Consider the following 25,351-nt stretch of genomic DNA (forward strand, 5'->3'; position numbering starts at 1 on the left):
GTGGGAAACCAGGGGATTGGGAAGCCTACAAAGACGAACAGAGGACAACTAAAAAAGAAATAAGGAGGGAGAAGATTAAATATGAGGGTAAACTAGCCAGTAATATAAAAGAAGATTGCAAGAGTTTTTTTAGATATATAAAGGGTGAGAGAGAGGCAAAAGTGGACATTGGGCCACTGGAAAATGATGCTGGAGAAGTAGTAGTGGGGAACAAAGAAATGGCGGAGGAACTGAATAGGTACTTTGCGTCAGTCTTCACGGTGGAAGACACGAGTAACATCCCCAAAGTTCAAGAGAGTTGGGGGGCAGAGGTGAGTATGGTGGCCATTACCAAGGAGAAGGTGCTAGGAAAACTGAAAGATCTGAAGGTGGATAAATCACCTGGACCAAATGGATTACACCCCAGAGTTCTGAAGGAGATAGCTGAAGAGATAGTGGAGGTGTTAGTGGTGATCTTTCAGGAATCACTGGAGTCAGGGAGGGTCCCAGAGGACTGGAAAATCGCTAATGTAACCCCCCTGTTTAAGAAGGGAGTGAGGCAAAAGACGGGAAATTACAGGCTGATCAGCCTGACCTCGGTCGTTGGTAAGATTTTAGAGTCCATTATTAAGGATGAGATTTCAGAATACTTGGAAGTGCATGGTAAAATCGGGCAAAGTCAGCATGGTTTCATCAAAGGGAGGTCATGCTTGACAAATCTGTTAGAATTCTTTGAGGAGGTAACGAGTAGGTTAGACAAAGGAGAGCCAATGGATGTTATCTACTTGGACTTCCAGAAGGCCTTTGACAAGGTGCTGCACAGGAGGCTGCTCAGTAAGATAAGAGCCCATGGTGTTAGAGGCAAGGTACTAGCATGGATAGAAGATTGGCTGTCTGGCAGGAGGCAGAGAGTGGGGATAAGGGGGTCCTTCTCAGGATGGCAGCCGGTGACTAGTGGAGTTCCGCAGGGGTCAGTGTTGGGACCACAACTTTTCACTTTATACATTAATGATCTAGATGAAGGAACTGAGGGCATTCTGGCTATGTTTGCAGATGATACAAAGATAGGTGGAGGGACAGGTAGTATTGAGGAGGCGGGGAGGCTGCAGAAGGATTTGGACAGGTTAGGAGAATGGGCAAAGAAGTGGAATACAACGTGGGGAAATGTGAGGTCATGCACTTTGGTAGTAAGAATAGAGGCATAGACTATTTTTTAAATGGGGAGAGAATTCAGAAATCTGGAGTGCAAAAGGACTTGGGAGTCCTAGTCCAGGATTCTCTTAAGGTTAACTTGCAGGTTGAGTCGGTAGTTAGGAAGGCAAATGCAGTGTTGGCATTTATTTCGAGAGGACTAGAATATAAAAGCAGGGATGTGCTGCTGAGGCTTTATAAGGCTCTGGTCAGACCACATTTAGAATATTGTGAGCAATTTTGGTCCCTGTACCTCAGGAAGGATGTTCTGACCCTGGAGAGGGTCCAGAGGAGGTTCACGAGAATGATCCCAGGAATGAAAGGCTTAACATATGAGGAACGTTTGAGGTTCTGGGTCTATACTCGATGGAGTTTAGAAGGATGAGGTGGGATTTGATTGAAACTTACAGAATACTGAAAGGCCTAGATAGAGTGGATGTGGGGGAAGATATTTCCATTAGTAGGAGAGACTAGGACCCGAGGGCACAGCCTCAGAGTAAAGGGAAGGCGTTTTAGAACAGAGATGAGGAGAAACTTCTTTAGCCAGAGAGTGGTGAATCAATGGAATTCATTGCCACAGAAGGCTGTGGAGGCCAGGTCATTGAGACCGAGATAGATAGGTTCTTGATTGGTAAAGGGATCAAATGTTACGGGGCGAAGGCGGGAGAATGGGGTGAGAAACTTATCAGCCATGATTGAATGGCGGAGCAGACTCGATGGGCCGAATGGCTTAATTTCTGCTCCTTTGTCTTACGGTCTTCTCCAAGTACCGTCAAACCCTCACCTTCCCACTCTACCAGCGCACTTTGCCCCTCTCATACTTATCATTGCTTTTTTCCATGCCCACCCTCAGTTTGAAGCCCAGGGGGCAGTCATAGACTCCACAGATCCCTCCCTTGCATGTTCATCTGGACATCCCCCTCCCCTTTCTTCCTCCTCCACCCTTACTCCTTCTCCTCTCAGAACTCCTTCCTACCCCTGAACTCCTTCCCCCCTTACCGCTTCCTCCCCCTTTACCGCCTCCTCCACCCTTACCGCCTCCTCCACCCTTACCGCCTCCTCCACCTTTACCTCCTCCTCCACCCTTACCGCCTCCTCCACCCTTACCGCCTTCTCCACCCTTACCGCCTTCTCCACCCTTACTCCCTCCTCTCTCCAAACTCCTTCCCCCCTCTGAACACCTTACCTTACACCTACCTCCAAACTTGCTGCATTCTCCACCGTTACACCGTACCCCACCGTACTCCTTCTTCTCCCCCTCCCAAAATCACCCCCGATACCTTTGCCGCCCCCCCCACCAACCTCACTCCCCTGATACCTCTGTTCCCCCCCTCCCAACTTCACCCCCCTGACACCTCCGTTCCCCCTCCCAGCCTCACCCCGCCCCGGTACACCTTCCTCGCCCAGTCAAACCTAGACCTATCTCTTCCACCCGCCGGTACACTTTCCTCTCCCACACACAGCTAAAGCTTCCTCTCTCCCCTTTGCTGATCATCCATAGCAGCCCATGGCCAAGTCTGTGATGTGCCGAAGTAGACCCGAGATATCAATGGTCTCCTCCCACCTTCCGAGAGCTCATTCGCAGCAGAGCCATATCCATGAGAATCCACCCAGCATGCGATGCACGTGTTCCTCCAGGGTCCGGTAGTGTTGGGCTCCAGCATCTTCTGCTCTTTGGATGTCTGCGATCTGAGTATGGCCCTAACGGTAAGTCCTGACTTCTGCATGTCACACTTGCCCAGACATGTTCTGGACTGCTGTTCTGGTGTAATGGTAAATCTTGCGTGGTGTGGGGGATGATTTCAGTTGGGCCTTACTTTACATCCAATTAGTGGGATGCAAAGCGGGTTCGTGCTGGCCTCCAGCGGAATTGATGTTCCGCCATGGCGCACGCCATCGACTGATCCCACTGCGCTTTTGCGTCGGTGTGAAACTGATTTTTGGCCTTCTTGCCATATTGTCCTCCACTACCTGATGCTAATTCCGGCTGTAGTCTCACCAAAACTACACTGGAGCACTGTATAGGCTCACCAAAACTCTTTACACTTTGTAGCAAGCCTTCCTAGTCTTGCAATCCTTGCAATAAAGGTCCACATGCACATTAGCCTTCTTAATTGCTTCCTGTACCTGCATGCTAACTTTCTGTGCTTCGAACACAAGGACACCCAAATCCCTTTGAACATTTAAACAGTTCTTCACTATTTTAAAAAACTTGTTTGCTATTTTTATGATTTCACATTTCCCCATGTTGTAATCCATCTACCACAATCTTGTCCATTCACTTAACTGATGTTATATCTCATTACAGGCAAGGCAGAATTTTGCCCTTGTTGGGCGAGCTCGGCGAGGGCGGTCGGGAAGCCAACCGCCGCCCGCGATCAAGGCCGGAAGGCCAATTAAGGCCCGCCCAGCATGAAACGCGAATGGCAGCGCTCAGTGTTGCTGTGCAGGCAGGGGGAGGAGGGCGAGTGGGGCGATTGTGAACTTCGCACACGATTGATAATCTCCCTGAGGCACAGAGCTGCCTTAGGGAGATGAAGAGTTTTTAAAAAAATAAAGAAATGAAAAATGTTATAAAATATATCCCCTCATGTGACTCTGTCACATGAGCAGGGACATGTTATTAATTAAATTTTAATTTTTTTCATTTTATTTTTATTTGCTTTAGGAAACCTCATCCCGCCCGTAGATAAAGTTTCCTAAAAAGTGCAAAGGCCTCTTGGACTTTTCGCCTGCCTGCCAGCCATAAGGTTGGACAGGCACTGAAAAATTTATTTTAATTACCTTGCTAATGGACTTAATAAGCCTTTTAATTGTTGGCGGGCATGCTGCCAAGTCTGGCGTGCACCGCCAGCTGAAATATTGTACAACTGCGCGTTGACATCGGAACGCTTGCCCGACGTCAACGCACGTCATTTTACCCTCAAGCAGGTAGGGTGAGCACCCACCCGAGGTAAAAATTTTGCCCAGTGTCTTTCGGGGTGGAGGGGGGACCAAGAGAGACAGATATTTACTGACTTGACCCACAGGGAGAGATTGGTCAGAAAGATGTGGGGAAACTACAATTCGGGTTTGCTTCACATGCTGCAGAGTGTCAGTGATGTCACTGATCAGTTCCCCAGCAGCCAGCCTAATTCACAGAATCACAGAATTGTTACAGTGCAGAAGGAGGCCATTCGGCCCATCGTGCCCGCATCGGCCTTCTGAGCATTTTAACTTAGTGCCAATCTCCTGCCTTTTCCCTGTAATCCTGCACATTGTTTCTTTTTAAATAATCATCCTATGCCCTCTTGAATGCCTCAATTGAACATGCCTCCAACACACTTCCAAATAGTGCATTCCAAACCCTAACTACTTGCTGTGTGAAAAAATTTTTTCTCACCTCACATTTGCTTCTTTTGGAAAACACTTTAAAACTGTGCCCTTGGTACTTGATCCGTTTACGAGCGGGAACAGTTTCTCCCTATCTACTATGTCAGACCCCTCGTGATTTTGAAAACTTCTATCAAGTCTCCTCTTAGTCTTCTCCTCTTCAAGGAAAACAGTCCCAACTTCTCCAATCTTTCCTCATAACTGAAGTGTCTCATCCCTGGAACCATTCTTGTAAACCTCTTCTGCACTCTTATTGAAGTGGGAGGGCGGGGATAGATAGTTGGGTGGACTGCTGCTGTTCATGGGGATGGGGTAGGTTGGGGGCCTAGGTGGAGGGTTTGGTGGTCAGAGGCATCAAAGTGAGTAGGGATCAGTGACCTATGTCCTGGGTGGGGGAGTTGGGGCCTGGGGGGGTGGGGGGGGGGGGGGGAAGAGGGCAGTGGGGGGCGGTGGTTTAGGATGCGTAATCCAGGTTTGGAGGCAGGGTTGGGCTGGATTGGAGGCCTCATGGTTAGGTAGTGTGAGGGCAGGGATGGGGGGTGGGGGTGGGGAGCGGAAATTAAGGCCTTGTGGTGGGATACATTACACTTGGCCAGCATCCACCAAAGCTATTAATATAAGCTAAATAGCTGAGGCCCAAGAATTGATCAACCTGTTGTCGGTGGTGGGGAAAATTCTAGAGTCCATTATAAAAGATTTAATAGCTGAGCACGTGGAAAACAGTGGCAGAATTGGACAGAGTCAGCATGGATTTAGGAAAGGGAAATCATGCTTGACAAATCTACTGGAATTTTTTGAGGATGTAACTAGTAGAGTTGATGAGGGGGAGCCAGTGGATGTGGTTTATTTGGACTTTCAGAAGGCTTTCGACAAAGTCCCACATAAGAGGTTGGCGTGTAAAATTAAAGCGCATGAGATTGGGGGTAGTGTATTGAGATGGATAGAAAACTAGTTGGCAGACAGGAAACAAAGAGTAGGAATAAATGGATGTTTCTCCAAATGGTAGGCAGTGACAAGTGGGGTACCGCAGGGATTGGTGCTAGGATCCCAGTTATTCACAATATATATTAATGATTTAGATGAGGGAATTAAATTTAATATCTCCAAATTTGCAGATGACACAAAGCTGGGTGGGAGGGTGAGCTGTGAGGAGGATGCAGAGATGCTTCAGTGTGATTTGTACAAGCTGAGTGAGTGGGCAAATGCAAGGCAGATGCAGTATAATGTGGATAAATGTGAGATTATCCATTTTGGTAGCAAAAACAGGAAGGCAGATTATTATCTGAATGGCTATAAATTGAGAGAGGGGAATGTACAACGAGACCTGGGTGTCCTTGTACACCAATCGCTGAAGGTAAGCATGCAGGTGCAGCAGGTGGTAAAGAAGGCAAATGGTATGTTGGCCTTCATAGCCAGAGGATTCGAGTACAGGAACAGGGATGTCTTGCTGCAATTGTACAGGGCCTTGATGAGACCACACCTAGAATATTGTGTACAGCTTTGGTCTCCTTATCTGAGGAAGGATGTACTTGCCATAGAGGAAGTGCAGCGAAGGTTTACCCGACTGATTCCTGGGGTGGCAGGACTGACATATGAGGAGAGATTGAGTCGATTAGGATTATATTCGCTGGAGTTCAGAAGAATGAGGGGGGATCTCATAGAAACCTATAAAATTCCAACAGGACTAGACAGGGTAGATGCAGGAAGGATGTTCCCGATGGTGGGGGAGTCCAGAACCAGGGGTCACAGTCTGAGGATATGGGGTAGACCATTTAGGACTGAGATGAAGAAAAATTTCTTCACCCAGAGAGTGGTGAGCCTGTGGAATTCGTTACCACAGAAAGTAGTTGACATCGTATGTTTTCAAGAAGGAGTTAGATATAGCTCTTGGGGTGAAAGGGATCAAAGGGTATGGGGAGAAAGCGGGGGCAAGCTATTGAGTTGGATGATCAGCCATGATCATAATGAATGGCAGAGCAGGCTCGAAGGGCCGAATGGCCTACTCCTGCTCCTAGTTTCTATGTTTCTATGATCCAAGGATCAATTACAATCTGCCAAACCCAAAAAATGGTTCTTTTATGCTGCCCTTATACAAAAGCAAAATACTGCAGATGCTGCAAATTTGAAATTAAAAGCAGAAAATGCTGGAAACACTCAGCAGGTCAGACAGCATCTGTGTAGATAAACAGAGTTAACATTTCAAGCCGTGATGACCCTTAATCTGAACTGAGGAAAGATAGAAATGTAATAAGATTTAAGGAAGTGAAAGGGGTGAGAAGAAGTACAAAAGGGAAGCTCTGTGATAGGGTGGAAGGCAGGAGAGATTAAATTAGAAAAGGTGTGAATGCTACATAGCAGATGTCCAAATGAAACATGAAGGAATAAAGGAAGAAACGAGTCAAAACCAAACCAACAAAAAGCTGAAACAAAATGGAGGTGTCATGGAATTGAAGGAAATATGTGTTCACTGTATTTGTGGTATTTGCACTTACTGGATGCAGAGGCCAGCATTCAGTGGTTTGTGAAAGGGTTGCCTAGAAATCTTGGGACAATGACCTCAGAGAGTAAGCCTTACGCAAACCCAAGATGTGGCATGATTGGTTTAAAAATTGCCATTGCGGCAGCATGGGAAGTTTACTTCCAATATAATAATGACCCCAAAGTCAGGAACATTCAGTGGTCAGTGCTGTATCTTCGTGGCAGGAATATTTTCACCCCAACCTCTGGCCCCAAGTAGATAGTGGTCAACAGATTATTTCATATTGGGAAAGGGGCTTGTGCATCCGAAACTTAACCTTGTCTTCAACCAACATCCATGCATGTAGGCTTCCTGCAGAAATCAGAATAGGAGCAGAAGCCCAAGACAATTTTCCCCTTTTTTGCCCTAATGTATTGAGATGAATGATAATAAACCAGAGCCATGACAGGATATACCAGATAAGATTCTATAGGAGAGAAGGAAAGAAGCTGCCAAGGCTCCAGAAATTTAAATTCAGGGATCTATTCAGTATGGATGTGTTATTGAATGAATAGTGGACAGTGTCCAATATAGTATCCATTCTTAAAAAGGGAGAAAGTTACTTCAGGTAATTTAATATAAAAAACCCTGGTAGAGAAAATTTCAGTCTTTAATTAAAGACCAAATTACTAAAAAATCTAGAAAAGTAGGAACAAAGTTAGAAGCAGTTAGTATAGAATTTAACTGGGACAACCATGCTTGATAAACTTTGTAGAATTTTTTGCGGAGATAACAGATATAGTAGTTAAGATATGCAGGTGGATATAGTATAGGTGGAATTCAGATAACAAGAACTTAAAGACAAGTTAAGGGCAGTTTTTCAAAGCGGTGTTGCCACACGGTTCATTTCTGCAGCCACTTCTTTTCACACTGTCAATCTTTTTGATTTAAGCTAAAGGAAGTGGTGCCAAAATTTTCAGATAACACATATTTAAAAGGTGAAAGGAAGCTGCAAAGGGATATTGATAAGATGGGGGATAAGCTAAAAAGTGGCAAATGGAATTTAATGTCAGAATGCATGGGGTGATACAATTTGATATTAAAAATAACAGTAATTATACTCTGAATGCAAGGAGGTGTACTGCTGTGTAAGAGGTTAAGAAATGTGAACCTACCATGTTCTGGGTGGAAGCCGAGGACTCCATTTCCCAGCTGGCCCAAGAGTTCAGTGCATGTTTGGACCACTGCAGGGTAATGGGCCACGCATGCTCTATTTTCAGCTTTCTTCTGACAGCTGCAGCGATTGAGTAGTGTGCCTGAGTGGCGCAAGAAATAGCAACCATGGGACGCAGTTTGGCACCATAACAAGGGGAGTCCTGGGGCAGAGAGAGGGAACTCAGGGAGGAAAACCCAGAGAGGGAGAGAGACAGAATCAAAGAGAGAGAGAGACAAAGAGAGAGTGAGACAGAGACAGAGACAAAGAAAGAGAAAGAGAGAGAGAGAGACAGAGAAGAAGAGGCAGGCAGAGAGAGAGAGCGACAGAGAGAGCAGGACAGAAAGAGAGAAAGAGAGAGAGAGAGAGAGACAGAGAGAGACAGAGATACACAGAGAGAGAGACAGAGAAAGTGCGTGCAGGAAGGAGCCACAGGGAGAAGACTACCGCTAGGAACCACTGGGGAGAGAAGCCCATGTGGCTGGACATATTGGAGCATGCTCCAGGCAGCAAAAGCATTGCTGTTGGCAGGTCCCAGGTAGTGATAGCTCAGGAGAAGTCCTGGGGAGCAGAGAAGGTAGCAGAAGATTGTTGGTTCTGTGTTGGAAAGGGTTAGGGCTCAGAAGAAGACCTGGGAGCCACTTTAGTCTCCCGGCTGCACCGAGCTACAAGTTCAGAGAAACCTAGGGGCAGTGCCAGCTCAGTGGAACTAGCAGTCTGCTAAAGAGCTGAAAATGTGCCAGTAATTAGTGCTGGGTGCAGCTTTGTGAATCCTGTGGAAGGCAGTCTCAGGAGAAGAGATTGAACCATTGGGAGATATGCAGTCATTAAGGCAGTCTGAGTCAGAGTGGCGTTTGAGGGAGTTCAGAGGCTAGATCTTCGACAGTGGATACCTGCAACTCTTTGTGAGGGAGACGAGAGTTTTCACAAGATTGTGAAACTCACTGTGGACACCGTCATCCTGGTGGGATGTTGAAAAGTACATGGGATCTATCGAGGTTACATTTGCTAATTATTGTGCACTTTGGTGTGTTTGACCACAGTTTGCCTGGTAATTCATACCTCATGTTATTCTGAAGGTTAGAGTATAAGGGTAGGTATTGTGAATTGTTTTACTTTCTGACTTTGAATATTAAAATTTATTTTATTTGTTTGAAACTGTAGAATTTTTTGGCTTTATTCTCTGAGTAAGTACCTGGGATTTCAAAATGTGACTACTTTAAATGAAGTACTGGTCCCTAGCTGGATCATAACAAAGATCAGACCAATTTGGGGCTACAGATTCACAGGACATTAAAGGGGTTACATCAGGTTGCTAGCTCTGTAAAAAGCTAATGGAATTGCAGGTTTTATTACAATAGTATAGAATATAAAAGCCAAGAGGAAATGATGAGTTGTATAAATCTGTAATAGCTTAAATAAACTACTACATGAGTACTGCATTCCTTTTCAATATGTACTTTTATTACCAGTTTAAAGGAAAATTAACAGGATGTGCTATTTGGCTAAAAGTATTAACAATAAAGGACAGAACACAGAACTGTTAAACCTGACGTTCAAGATGGTATGCCAGGTAGAATGGCCAAGATTGAAAGGCATTATTGTGGCTTCAGACTTTTGACGTTATCTTAGATGGTGTACATCTGTGGAGATAAGGATGAGGTTAAGATGGCTGAGTATTGAAAGACTGAGAAGCTGCTAGAAACATTACAAATTACTTTTGCATCAGTGGGAAGGAGAATTACCGACAGCCTGCTTTGTCTGCAAGAACAATATGAAAGCATTTTAGTGAGACAGACCAGAGCCAGTCCAGAAGACGACAAGGATGGTCATCAACAAGAATTAATTCCTGATTCCACCCTCCCCCAAAGCAGAAAAACATTCTGAGTTTGGCATTGTATTACTGACAAAAGCATCTGTGTGTGCAAACCTGCTGTCTCTTATTGTCAATAAAGCCAATTATTTCGAGAGTTTACAGTTTCTAGGTTGATTCTATTTCTTGGTACCTTAAAGCAGTAAAGACAGCGCTAAAAAAATCCTTACACTTTCAGGGTTGAGGTTTCCTACAGAGCACAACACAGGTTCATTAGAAAACTAACTGGAATGAGTGTAGAGGGGACTGCTGCATCAGCAGTGAATACAGTATACTCAATTAAAAGAAATACGAGTAAATTGCTGTTTCACTTAGAAGTGATTGGGGTCCTGGGTGTTGAGAATGGAGGAGGTAAATGGCCAGGTATTACATCTCCTGCATTTGCATGAAAAGGTGCCAGTGGGAAATGGAGCATGTGCGGCAATGGTAGAGTGGGCCAGGGTGTTACAGAGGGAATTTAGAATGCTGAGAGTGGAGAGGAGGAGAAGATGCGCTTGCATGTAAGAGAAACCTAGCTAGAGGTTTTCATTTCAGTAAATACAATTTTTATTTCCTATTGAATTCCACTTAAGAAACAATGGACACAGTTTCAACTAAAAAAAAAAGGTGGTTGGGCGCGGGAATTGCAATGAGTGATTTAGTCATGTTTGTTGAGCTACTAACTTCATGCTGCCTGATCTTAACAATGAATACCGTGTGCTGTCATTGTTAACTATGAATGCAACAGCAGGGGCCCAAAATCATAACTTCCCAGGATCTCTTAGAGCTAGTCATTATTGTTTAAAACTATTATAGCGATGGTGCATGGCTGGACCGGTGTTTGGAGCTGTGCAGAGAGTAAATCTATCATGGGAAGCCATGAAGGATGGCACAAAATGGGAGAGCATTGGCAACAAGGTTTCCAGTGGAAAGGGGCAATATTCATCCTCTCACCACTGTCACTCTGTTAGTGCCCTTGATGTTGCCTCTCACCAGCAAGCCCAGGCTGCTGACGCCCATGCCAATATCGTGTTCAATTACGTCAAGAAACTTGGCCTTCTCGGCCCAGAGCGGCTCAAGAGCATCCTCCAAGGTCTTTCCAGTCTCCTAAATTGAAAGTCAGCAGCCTTCCGTCAGGCATGCCTAGCTCCTGGGGTAGCACTGTCTAGGAGCGCTATGACAGGCACACATAGGACAGGCACAAAGGAATACACAGGGTGATTAGTTGACTTTTGTATGCAATATGGTGCGGTTTCATTTATAAATTTGGTTTGCAACTGTTATTTTGTTATATTTACTTTTGTATTTTGGTCAAGTGGATGCTGCGATGATCAGTGACAGAGGGTGAAGGTAAGGTGTGGGATTTGTTGAATGTGAAACTAGAGTTGTAGTTATTAGTTTCACACTCAAATTAGTTTTTCATGGGCAGCCCAGTAAAAAAATGGGCTGGCTAGATTGCCTCGTACCTTACTCCTCATGCTCCTGCTCCTATTCCTCAGCTGCATGCTATATGGAAGGCCTGTGCCTTGATGTTGGTGGGGTTGCGCAGCATGCAGCAGACAACCTTGAGCCATGGCACCCATTCTATCCTGTACTGTATGGCTCCTCCAGAGTTGTCCAGACAACAGAAATGTTGTTCCAGAATTCCAGTAGTCTGCTTGATCACATTTCCTGTGGCTGCATGACTTTGATTGCATGCAGGCTGTACACACGTGCATCGACTGTGCCCCAGAGGCATGAGGCACATCCTATAGCTCTTGTTCTCCAATATCCATTCTTTGGTTTGCTGTGGTGACTGAAACATAGCTAGCACAGCGAGTGTCCATAGAATGAAGACATCCTGACTACTGGCAGGATACGTGCATTGACCTGCATGATTCGCTGTCTATGGTCGCACACCAGCTGGATATTGAGGAAGTGGCATCCCTCTCATTCCGCTATAGGGCACAGTTGACACACAGTGTCCTCAAAACCATGCCACCTAGGACCATGGGAGGTCTGCAATCCTAGAAATGCTTTGTGCTCACTCTACCAACCAGTCTCTAACAGGAGAGAGTGAAATGCAGTTAGCAGTCTTTGAATAGGCGACATCAGTGAGCCCCCTTACACAACAGTAAGCAGCAAACTGTGAGACGTTGCAAATATCTCCAGCCTGCAAGGTGTCAGATACATAAAAGTTAATTGCCACGTTCACCTTCACAACTACCGACAATGCCACTCTTGCTGTGCTTTGAGGCATCAGTTGTGGCTGCAGCAGATTTCAGTGAAGATGACCTTACTGAAGCACAGACATCTTACATATTGCTCCTCATTAGGGTTCATGTAAGATAATAGCTTTCTAAACACTCTTGGTGTATATGCTTTCCTGCTGAGACCCTTTCTCTTATTCTCCTCCCTCTTCGAGCAATTTGTCCTACTCTGCGTGGCCTCCGTTCATTTTCCCAACAATGTTCCAATTCAAGAAGAATGCTTACTAGTGCCCTCATTTCTGGGAGCAATTGGTATGTCTGGAAGTCAGGAAAAAACCCTTCAGCACCTGCCACACCACTTCCATGTTGAAAAAACTAACACTTGTAAAACTGTACCAACAGCCAGAGGAAGTCAATCAGCAATTAACTGACAAGTAGTTGATAATCCTTTTAAATAGTTTTGGTAGACGGTCCTTCCTGGTGCTTAATATGTGTTTAGCTGTGCGAGGTTAAGAGAAAGCGTCAGCAAGAGCAATGAGGTCCAAAATGGCACTGCTGGTGTCAAGTTCGTGTTACATCCTGATTTAATGTCGTGGGTTTCGAAGGTGCCATATAAAGAGCTTTGTTGAATTCCTGTAGTGCATCTTGTAGATGCTGCTGCTACTGTGCATTGGTGGTGGAGGGAATGAATGTTTGTGGATGTGGTGCTAATCAAGAGGACTGCTTTGTCCTGGATGGTGTCCAGCTTCTTCAGTGTTGTAGGAGCTGCACTCATCCAGGCAAGTGGGGAGTATTCCATCACATTCCTGACTTGTGCCTTGTAGATGGTGGACAGGCTTTGGGGAGTCAGGAGGTAAGTTACTCATCGCACAATTCCTAGCCTCTGACCTGCTCTTGTAGCCATAGTATTTATATGGCTAGTCCAGTTCAGTTTCTGGTCAACGGTAACCCCCAGGATGTTGACAGTGGGGGATTCAGTGATGCTAATGCCATTGAACATCAAGGGGCGATGGTTGGATTCTCTCTTGTTCGGGATGGTCATTGCCTGACACTTGTGTAGCGCGAATGTTACTTGCCACTTCTCTGCCCAAGCCTGGATATTGTCCAGGTCTTGCTGCATTTGGACATGGACTGCTTCAGTATCTGAAGAGTCGTGAATGGTGCTGAACATTGTGCAATCATCAGTGAACATCCCCACTTCTGACCTTATGATGGAAGTAAAGTCATTGATCAAGCAGCTGAAGATGGTTGGGCCTAGGACACTACCCTGAGGAACTCCTGCGTTGATGTTCTGGAGCTGAGATGATTGACCTCCAAAAACCACAACCATCTTCCTTTATGCTAGGTACGACTCCAACCAGCAGAGAGTTTCCCCCCTGATTCCAGTTTTTCTAAGGCTCCTTGATGCCATACTTGTTAAATGCTGCCTTGATGTCAAGGGCAGTCACTCTCACCTCACCTCGGGAGTTCAGCTCTTTTGTCCATGTTTGAACCAAGGCTGTAACAAGGTCAGGAGCTGAGTGGCCCTGGTGGAGCGCAAACTGGACATCAGTGAGCAGGTTATTGCTAAGCATGTGCTGCTTGATAGCACTGTTGATGACCCCTTCCATTACTGATAAAGATAGATGGGGCGGTAATTGACCAGGTTGGATTTGCCCTACTTTTTGTGTACAGGACATACCTGGGCAACAACCAGTGTTGTAACTGTACTGGAACAGCTTGGCTAGGGGCGCGGCAAGTTCTGGAGCACAAGTCTTCAGTACTATTGCTGGAATATTGTCAGGGCCCATAGCCTTTGCCGTATATCTTGATATCACGTGGAGTGAATTGAATTCACATTTGTGATGCTGGGGCCCTCTGGAGGAGGTTGAGATGGATCATCCACTGAAGATTGTTGCGAATGTCCCTCCTGACTGTATACCACTGTGCCGCCACCTCTGCTGGGGCATACCCAGATGGTGGTGGAGGAGTCTGGGGCATTATCTATAAGATATGATTCCATGAGGATGACTATGTCAGGCAGGTCTGTGAGAGAGCTCTAGCCCCCAGATGTTAGTAAGGAGGACTTTGCAGGGTCGTCAGGGCTGTGGTGCCTAGGTCGATGGCGGGTGATGCATCTTGGTTTCATTCCTTTTTTGTGTCTTTGTAGTGATTTATTACAACTGAGTGGTTTGCTAGGTCTGGCGTCATGTAGACCAGACCAGATAAAGGACATTAGTGAACCAGATGGGTTTTTACAACATTTGACAATGGTCATCATTAGACTTTTAATTTCAGATTTTTATTGACTTCAAATTCCACCATAAGCCATGGCAAGATTTGAACCCGGGTCCCCAGAGCATTACCCTAGGCCTCTGGATTACCAGTCCAGCAACAATACCACTACACCATTGCATCCCCTATGTCTGTTGCATTAGATGTCATTTTGGTCCTCCAAAGGCTTCTTTATCTTTGAAACATTGGCACTATGTAGCCAATTTCAGGCCCTTGTATTGATGCATTCTACTTTTAATGCAGAAAAGTCCAAGGATACTTCACAGAAGCATAATTTTAAAAATGGATCCAGAGTCAGAGAAATATATGTTAGAAGGAGTGGCCAAAAGCTTGGCTAAAGAAGTAGATTTTAAGGAGGTTCTCAAAAGAGGACTGAGGTGGAGGGCAAAGATGTAATTCCAGAACATGGATCTTTGGCTGCTGAAGGAATGGCAAGAAGCAGGTAGAAACTGCCTACTCTTGAAGTTTTTTCTTGTAGAATATCTACATCTATAACCTAGCAAGTTACTTCCTTCCAATAATTATTAAACAACGAACAGATATTTGAAGGATATTGCAGAATACAACTCACTTCTCAAGTGCTTCATCGTACTCATTCACTGCCTTTTTCACAGCTTCATCATCTCGATTATGTCTCGCTTCCTGTACCTAAATGGAAAACAAGCTTTGCTATTTTATCTTATGACACTTATTAGAAGGCTTGTTTGAATATCGAAGACACAGCCTATCATTCTCTCCTGTAAGTTACTGAAGTGCAACATTAAAATGACACTTCAGCAATACCAGATTTTACAAAGCTATCAATGTAATCCTTTCTCATAACAATAATATAGTCTCCAAGATTTAAATTAGGACTAAGATAGATTAAACTAAATAAAATAATGCATTTTAGAAAATATTGTCTTTGATGAAAACATATTCCAACTCCACAAACATTTAGGGGAGAATTTTAGCCTCTGAAAACAAAATGGGTTTGGTCAGATGGAATATAAGAAAAAAATCTACATTTATTACTCCAGGCCGCCCACCTCCAGCTTTAACAGAGGAAGGCCGCGGTGGGCAACCAACTTGCTCCCAGGAGGCAGGTTATCAATTTAAATATGATAATGAGGTTGTGTGCCTCATATTTAACCACCATTTTAAACTTAACCCTGGCCAGCAAAGTTTTCTGGGCCTCGGGAAAACCGGCAACTAAAGTGAGGCAGTGACTGCTGAACACAGGTCAGTTCACATCTGCTGGATTCAACTTAACTGTTTCAACCAGCACCCATGATCATGTCCCTGCCCCTTCCAATTCCTTCTGTGTCCCCCCAGCCCTGTCCAATTGTTACAATCACTCGTCTAGCCTTGATCACCCCCTAGCTCTGGACTCTGCTCTTCCCGGACCCCGGCCTCTTATCTCTCCCTCTGACCTCCAAACTTCTCCGGCTCAGGATCTCAATCTTTCCTTGACCTTGGCCTCTAATGACCCCTCTACTCCACCTTCCAATCTTCCTCTCGACCCAAACCCTGACCTAGTTCTGGCTAAAGTTTGGGACATTCAAGTCTTGTAATGCCTAATCCCACTAAATACTCTATTCAGTTCTATATTCTTACAACAAATACAGTTGCTGGAATTTGCTGACTGCTTTACATTTCAATAATAACTGTTACTCCTATCACAAAATTCAGGCCTAAATATTTCAACTTGAAAGGACTTAAGATAGGGTGAAGTCAATCTTCTCCAAGAATGAACTGGTGATCACCTGAAAAAAACTGAAGCCAAGCAGGATAGGAGAGGACCATGTAATGAGCAAACTGAAGTCTGCTGTCTGTCTCAGAGCAAAAGCTTCTCCTCACTTTAGAAAAAGTCTACTTCGCTCATATATAGTTGTTAAGCACGTGAGGAAAAAAATAATTAAGTCAATGCCAAATCATAAGACCTATTAAAAAATTAATAATTTGGAAGACCAAAGAAAGCGTATGCTTGATTTAAACTGGGGCAAATAACTTTGATAAAAGACGGTGTTGTTAGTAAAATTTCAATTAAGCAGGTTATAAATTGTACTGTTTACTTGAACAGTGAAAAATAGCCAACAGTTATTACAGGTTTTATCCTTCCAAACCTTGGGTTTTGCATAGAAAGCAATCTGAGCTGTACAACAACTGGGAGAAGTAATTATTGATTCTTCAGAGCTGTGGCAGTAGTTTGATAAGTTAAGTTAGAAACGCATTTGTATAATAAAGCACAGTTCTAATTTTCCACAGCTTAGTGATACTGATAAACTAAACAAGCCTTGTGTAAAGTAACAATGAATGAGGCAGGCACTAAATATCATCCAATCTAAACTGTGGTCAATTGTTTCTGAAATTAATTAATTACCTGTTTGGTCAATTTCCGTAACTGCTCAGTGAGTTTACCTGCCATCTCATCAAACTTCCTGAATGCCTGTAAGATGTAGAGAATCAATGATAAATGTTATTGTTTGAAAACGTCATTAGTACACATTGTCCATAACACCAAAAGCGTAATTATCTACAAGTATTTTATTCTTTCTGTGGAAACCTCTCGGCAGAAGATGACTGAGGGCAACATCCTTTAAAAGGTTTCTTCATGTCTCTGACAGTGTTATATCATTCATGAATCTCTATGTAACTTAAAGAACAAAATGACAGTCTTCCATAGGCATTTAAATAGTAAAAGAGTGGTAAAAAGAGGAGTAGGGCCGATCAGAGACCAAAAAGAGGATTTACATGGCATAGCTGAGATACTAAATGAATACTTTGCATCTGTCTTTATGGAAGAAGATGCTACCCAGGCCATGGTAAAAGATGGGGTAATTGAGAAATGGGATGGTTTTAAATTAAAAAGGGGAAGGCACTTAATAGGTCATCTGTACTTAAAGTTTATAAGACACCGAGACCAGATGACATGCATCCAAGGATACCTTGAGAAGTGAGAGTGGAAATTAAAGAGACAGGGCAGAATTTCACCCTTGTCAGGCGGGTTCGGGCGGGAAGCCCATCGCCCGTGGTCAGGGCCGGACCGCGATTTCATGCTGAGGCACAGAGCTGCCTCAAGGAGATAGAGATATTTTAAAAAATAAAGAAAATAAAAATGTAATGAAACATGTACCCTCATGTGACTCTGTCACATGATCAAGGACATGTTATTAATTAAGTTTTAAAATTTTTATTTTATTTTTATTTGCTTTAGGAAACCTCATCCCTCCTGTGGATGAGGTTTCCTAAAAAGTGCAAAGGCCACTTGGCCTTTTCGCCTGCCCGCCAACTGTAAGGTTCATTGGGCAGCGGAAAGTTCTATTTAATTGATAATTTAACGGCCTTAATAGGCCTTTTAATTGTTGGTGGATGCGCTGCCAACTCTGGCGCGTGCCCGCCAAACGAAATAACACACGCCTGCCATCAATGCTCATCATTTTACGCTTGAGTGGGTTGGGCATGAACCTGCCGGCCGAACTAAAAATTTTACCCATAATTTCTCAGTCTTCCTTAGATTCAGAGGTGGTCCCGGGGACTAAAGAATTACAACCGTTACACCCTTGTTCAAAAATGGATGTAAGGATTAGCTCAGCAGCTATAGGCCAGTCAGTTTAGCTTCAGTAGTGGCAAACCATCGAGAAACAATAATTCTGGAGAAAATTAACAGTCAAATGGACAATGCGGGTTAGTTAAGGAAAGCCAGCATGGCTCACTTAAGGATCAATCTTGGCTGGGATTTCCGTGCCCGCTGGCGTTGGGGCGTTTTCGGTGGCGTGAGCGAACAATATGGCGCGATCGGTTTCACAACGGCATGAAACCAGTTTGCGATCGTCTGCTCAGTCCGCTGATGGTGGGCTGCTTTCCCCGCCATTGGACATCGGGGGCCTCATTGTAATACATCAGCATATCATTACTAGGCCTGCCCGCTGGAGTCGCTCCCCCACCACTGAACTTGGCTGGATCATCCGTCCATGTCGACGGGAAGACATGCTGATGTGTTTCACAACAGCACATAAGCGGTGTGCACTTGGTGGGCTGCACTTCGCTCAGGACTTCAAGGTTTGTTTGCCTACCTTGCTTCGGTCAGCCTTCTCAGGGAGGCGATGGCATAGTGGTATTGTCGCTGGACTGCTAATTCAGAGACCCAGGGTAATGGTTTAAATCCCACCATGGCAGAAGGTGGAATTTGAATTCAATAAAAATCTTGAATTAAAAGTCCTGTCCCACCAGCAGGACAGACCCAGCAGAGATGGCGGCACAGTGGTATACAGTCGGGAGGGAGTTGCCCTGGGGGTCCTCAACATCGACTCTGGACCCCATGAAGCCTCGTGGAATCAGGTCAAACATGGACAAGGAAGCCTCCTGCTGATTACCACGTGTTCCTTCATGTTGAACATCACTTGCAAGGGCACAGAATGTACTCTGGGTGGGGGACTTCAATGTCCATCACCAAGAGTGGCTTGGTAAATGACACAGCTGCTAGACTGGGTCTGTGGCAGGTGATGAAGGAACCAACAAGAGGGAAAAGCATACTTGACCTCATCCTCACCAACCTGCCTGCCGCGGATTCATCTGTCCATGACAGTATCAGTAGGAGTGACCACCGCACAGTCGCTGTGGAGATGAAGTCCCGCCTTCACATTGAGGATACCCTCCATTGTGTTGTGTGGCACTACCTCTGTGCTAAATGGGATAGATTTCGAACAGATCTAGCAACTCAAGACTGGCATTCATAAGGCGCTGTGGGCCATCAGCAGCAGCAGAATAGTGCTTGACCACGATCTGTAGCCTCATGGCCCAGCATATCCTCCACTCTACCATTACCATCAAGCCAGGGGATCAACCCTGGGTCAATGAATAGTGCAGGAGGGCATGCCAGGAGCAGCACCAGGCATAACTAAAAATGAAGTGTCAACCTGGTGAAGCTGTAACACAGGACTACTTGCATGTCAAACAGCATAAGCAGCAAGTGATAGACAGAGCTAAGCGATCCCCACAACCAATGGATCAGATCTAAGCTTTGCAGTCCTGTCACATCCAGTCGTGAATGGTGGTGGACAATTAAACAACTCACTGGAGGAGGTGGCTCCACAAATATCTCCATCCTCAATGATGGAGGAGCCCAGCACAGCAGTGCAAAAGATAAGGCTGAAGCATTCACAACAATCTTTAGCTAGAAGTGTTGAGTGGATGATCCATCTCGGCCTCCTCCGGAGCTCCCCATCATCACAGATACCAGTCTTTAGTGAGTTCGATTCACTCCATGTGATATCAAGAAATGGATGAAGGCACTGGATACTGCAAAGGCTATGGGCCCTGATAATATTCTGACAATATTACTGAAGACTTGTGCTTCAGAACTTGCCCTAGCCAAGCTGTTCCAGTACAGCTACAACACTGGCATCTACCCGGCTATGTGGAAAATTGCCCATTGATATCCTGTACACAAAAAGCAGGACAAATCCAACACCGCCAATTACTGCCCCATCTGTCTACTCTCCATCATCAGTAAAAGGGTCATCAACAACCTCTTCCAGTGAGTTGTTTAATTGTCCACCACCATTCACTACTGGATGTGGCAGGACTGCAAAGCTTAGATCTGATCCGTTGGTTGTGGGATTGCTTACCTCTATCACTTACTGCTTATGCTGTTAGGCACGCACGCAGTCCTGTGTTACAGCTTCACCAGGTTGACACCTCATTTTTAGGTATGCCTGGTGCTGCTCCTGGCATGCACTCCTGCACTCTTCCTGCACTTAGCAATAACCTGCTCACTGATGCACAGTTTAGGTTCCGCTAGGGCCACTTAGCTACTGACCTCATTACAGCCTTCAAACATGGACAAAAGAGCTGAACTCCCGAGGTGAGGTGAAAGTGACTGTCCTTGACATCAAGGCAGCATTTTACCGAGTGTGGCATCAAGGAGCCCTTGCAAAACTGGAGTCAATGAGAATCAGGGGGAAAACTCTCTGCTAGCAGGAATCGTACCTAGCACAAAGGAAGATGGTTGGGGTTTTTGGAGGTCAGTCATCTCAGCTCCAGGACATCACTGCAGGAGTTCCTCAGGGTAGTGTCCGAGGCCCAACCATCTTCAGCTGCTTCATCAATGGCCTTCCTTCCATAATGTCAGCATGGGGGCGTTCACTGGTGATTGCACAATGTTCAGCACCATTCACGACTCCTCAGATACTGAAGCAGTCCATGTCCAATGCAGCAAGACCTGGACAATATCCAGGCTTGGGCAGAGAAGTGGCAAGTAACATTCGCGCCACACAAGTGTCAGGCAATGACCATCTCTAACAAGAGAGAATCCATCCATCACCCCTTGATGTTCAATGGCATTACCATCATTGAATCCCCCACTATCAACATCCTGGGGTTACCATTGACCAGAACTGAACTGCACTAGCCATAGAAATACTGTGGCTACAAGAGCAGGCCAGAAGCTAGGAATCATGCGATGAGCAACTCACCTCCTGACTCCCCAAAGCCTGTCCACCATATACAAGGCACAAGTCAGGAGTGTGATGGAATACACCCCACTTGCCTGGATGAGTGCAGCTCCTATAACACTGAAGAAGCTGGACTAGTCCAGACGACTAGTAGCAGCAGTATGTACCATCTACAAGATGCACTGCAGGAATTCACCAAGACTCCTTAGACAGCACCTTCCAAACCCACGACCACTACCACCTAGAAGGGCAAGGGCAGCAGATAGATGGGAACACCAGCACCTGGAAGTTCCCCTATAAGTTGCTCACCATCCTGACTTGGAAATATAACGCTGTTCCTTCACTGTCGCTGGGTCAAAACCCTTCCTAACAGCACTGTGGGTGTACCTACACCACATGGACTGCAGCGGTTCAAGAAGGCAGCTTACCACCTTCTCAAGGGCAATTAGGGATGGGCAATAAATGCTGGCCCAGCCAGCAAAGCCCACCTCCCGTGAATGACTAAAAAAAAATTCACAGTCATCAGTGCCAGGCTTCACAGACAGCACCACATCACATTTAGTGAGGCTCACGGCAGGTCTCTACCTACCTGATCAGGCATGTGTGGTTGGCTTTTCAATGGCTGTAGGGCTAGGGTTTGCTTGGTGAAGGGGGGGAAGTGGCCTCGTGCAAGGGAAGAGGCTGCAGGACGAGGGCTGAACTGGGGAAGGAGGATAACTCAGGGTGCGTGTGTGGGGGCATATGTTGATCTGTGCAAGTGGCCTCAAGATGGTGATGCCTGAGGAGGCAGTCTCCAGAGGAGATGAGGCCAGATGGACATGTGAGGGTATGTGTGTGAGAATGAGCGGCAATGTCCCTTGAGCTGGCAGTGAGTGAGACGCCAATGAATGTGTGATGGGCTTGAATGTGTGAGTTTAGACTGCTGAGAAGGTTGCCATACCCTGGCTGTACGGATGAGATCATTCATCCTCTATCTTTGGATGGCCAACCTCCTCTGTGCAGCATTGGCACTGATCACCACTGCCAACGCCTCCCAAGCCGTAGTGGTAATATTGCTGCCCCTCCTGCAGCCAGAGTGGGAGTAGAGGACATCACAGCAGGCCTCCACGGTGTCCAAAGGGTGCTCAAGGGCTGCAGTCTTCTTGCCTTTTGGGGCCATTTCTCCTTTGTCCTGGGCTTGATGCACTGAGTGCGGCTATACTTTAATTATATTGCCTGGTGTGATGAAGCGGCGAGATGATGGTGTGCGGTGGGCGAATTGGAGCCTGCCTGACATGGAAACGGCGTGTTTCCCGGGAATGCAAAAATAATGTGGGACGATACGGCATGAAAATCCGCCATCGCGGCCGGTGGGTAAAATATTGTCTTCCCTGCCCTCTACCACACTTAGTGCAAATTTGGGACGATGCCACTCCTTGTTTAACTAACTTGCTGGAGTTTTTGAAAAGGTAACAGAGAAGGTTGATGAGAGCAATGCTGTTGATGTGGTGTACATGGACTTCCAAAAGGCGTGTGATACAGTGCCATGCAACAGACTTGTGAGGAAAGTTATAGCACATGGAATAAAAGGGACAGTAGCAATGTGAATATAGATTTGGCTGAACTACAGGAAACAGAGTAGTGGTTAATGGATGTTTTCCATGCTGGAGGAAGGTATGTAATGGAGTTTCTCAGGGGTCAGTGCTGGGGCACTTGCTTTTTCTGATATACATTAATGATGACCTTGGTGTATTGAGCACAATTTCAAAGTCTGTGGATGATACAAAACTTGGAAGCATTGTGAACTATGAGGAGCATAATGTAGAACTTCAAAGGGACATAGGCAAGTTGATGGAATGGGCACACAAGTGGCAGATGAAGGTCAATGCAGAGAAATGTGAAGTGATTAATTTTGGTAGGAAGAAAATGGATAGACAATATAGAATAAAGGGTACAACTCTAAAGGGGGTGCAGAAGCAGAGAGACCTGGGTGTATAAGTGCATAAATCATTGAAGGTGGCAGGACAGGTTGAGAGAGCAATTAATAAAGCATACAGTATACTGAGTTTTATTAATAGGGGCGTAGCGTACAAGAGCAAGTAGGTTATGTTGAATTTGTATAAGCCACTAGTTTGGCTCAGCTAGAGTAGTGTGGCCAGGTCTGAAGAGGTCATATTGGACTCGAAACGTTAACTCTATTTCTCTCTCTACAGATGTTGCCAGACTTGCTGAGTTTTTCCAGTATTTTCTGTTTTTATTTGATATTTCCAGCATCTGCAGTATTTTGTTTTTATTTTAAGGTTGAGAGAAGGTTTGACAAAGGTATTCAAAATCATGAGCAGTCTGGACAGAGTGAATAGGAGAAACTGTTCCTGCTTGTGAAAGGATCGAGAATGAGAGGGCACAGATTTAATGTAATTTGTAAAAGAAGCAAAAGCGATATGTGGGAAAACTTTTTTACACAGTGAATGGTTAGGGTTTGGAATGCAGTGCCTGAGAGTGTGGTGGAGGCAGGTTCAATTGAAGCATTCAAGGTGGAATTAGGCTGTTATCTAAAAAGAAAGAATATATAGGGTTATGGGGAGAAGGCAGGGAAATAGTACTAGGTGAGTTGTTCATTTGGACAGCCAGCGCACGCACGTTGGGCCGAATGACCTCCTTCTGCACCGTAATAATTCTGTGATTTTGTGACAGTAGACAACAAGATCTGCACCCTGCCAAATTTAATGACAATAAAGCAGTGCAGCACTGGCCAATTTCCCCAATTTTCCACTGCAATACTGCCGATCCACAGTTGGACTGGTACTGGTGGGGGCAGTGGGGATGGAGTGCAGCAGCAGACTGAGCTCAGAGGTGGGAAGGTGGTGCCACCCAGGAAAGAAGAAAAAAGCACCGCCTTTATTCCATATCCTCTGACCGTCAGCAACTCTCCTGGGAGTTTATTTAGAGCCATCGAAATGCTAAACAGAAATCTTTAGTTCATGTCCTCTGTTCCCTTTATTACTGGCCACTTCCTTTGATGCTTTTGCAGCACCACATGATTTTTCTTTGTTCCAGAGTTAATCTCCTCTGGTGACAATACCGCTCAGAGAAAAATTCAGACTACACAACTAACATGTACCACATTAACCACAACTTCAGGTAAATCTGGCTTTACTAAATGGCACAAAATGAGAGCAATTGGGCAAGTGTATGATATGCAAAATATATTATCTTGAGTATTTCTGAAAAATTTTTTTTTTGTCAAAGCTTTTCGTCTTGCACTATTCAGGACAATTCACAGGAAAGTACGATGTCAGGGGAAACAACATATTTATACTGTATGAGAAGAGAGTGCTGATTGGTTGGCAAGTGGATTGGTAGAAGCAATGCCATGGAGGATGCACCAGTTGATTGTGGCTGACAGTTAACTGCCAATCATTGTTTGAAATTTAAACCAGGCAGCTTGACTCTGATTGGTTTAATCCGCAGCGCAATGTCTTGACCAGCAAATGGCTGTCACTTATTTTGTTTAGCTGAAACAGGCACAATGTGTGTACATGTTCTTTCTATCTGCAAAGAACAGGATGCTGTGTATTAATATATGTAGCTTCCAGTACATGCAAATGTGCCACACTGAGAGTCCGACAGACAATCTTAAATTGGTTGTCTGCATACTTCTCAACACACAGGATTATTTAGCAGACACCATCCAGTTGTGGAATCATGTCCAATGTTGTGTTTCGCAAGCACGGGCTGGTTGGGTAGGGTCCATACCTTGCCCATTGCGAACAGCAGAAGGGCTTCCATTGTTTGCAACTGGCAAGGGTAGAATTCAGGACTATAAATATTTTCAAAGAAGTCAGGTCTCTCAGGTGAATAAGAGCCTTCAAAGATGATCTTCAAAAAAAGCAAATCTTCTACCAGAGGTCCGAAGAAAAGAACCTCTTGTAGATGCCCTCCAAATACACATTTTATGGCAACTCCCTTTATAACTTCATCTCATATTCAGCCTACGTTGTATTCCCGATGGATTGGGGTAAATCTTGGGCTCTTTTATGCTCCATCTCATTGAAGAGGTTCCACTTGTTCATACATATTAATAATAAAGTATTACGTGCTGATCTAAATTTCTCACCTAGCACATACGCACCATACCACATTAACATGAACCAGGAGCCAATCTGTAGAACAGTCATTAGTTCTTCTTGGCCATATTCCCTCTATCATATATTCCTCTTTCCATTATATACTGCTCAATTCCTCTCTTCATTATTTTTGGAAGAAGGTTAAAAAGGTTAACATCTGACCTAAGATAATGAATAAGCATTTGCGACGACCAAATTAAGTATTCAGGTATTTTTAAAAATTCTTTCAGGGGATGTGGACATTACTGACAAGGCCAGCATTTGTTGCCCATCCCTAATTTCC

General features: G+C 45.0%; 1 protein-coding gene across 1 annotated transcript in view; it reads right to left on the reverse strand.

Annotated features, from left to right (window-relative positions):
- ift70 (intraflagellar transport 70) overlaps window positions 1-25,351 on the reverse strand; it is a 228,878-nt gene that overhangs the window by 71,997 nt on the left and 131,530 nt on the right. Inside the window, exons 12-13 of the mRNA XM_078558310.1 lie at window positions 16,891-16,956; window positions 15,100-15,176 (exon numbers count right to left, since the gene is read on the reverse strand). Coding sequence (XP_078414436.1) covers window positions 15,100-15,176; window positions 16,891-16,956 — 143 coding nt within the window. The remainder of the gene's footprint in view (window positions 1-15,099; window positions 15,177-16,890; window positions 16,957-25,351) is intronic.

Source organism: Cetorhinus maximus, chromosome 15 (assembly GCF_964194155.1).
Source record: "Cetorhinus maximus chromosome 15, sCetMax3.hap1.1, whole genome shotgun sequence".
Classification (NCBI taxonomy): domain Eukaryota; kingdom Metazoa; phylum Chordata; class Chondrichthyes; order Lamniformes; family Cetorhinidae; genus Cetorhinus; species Cetorhinus maximus.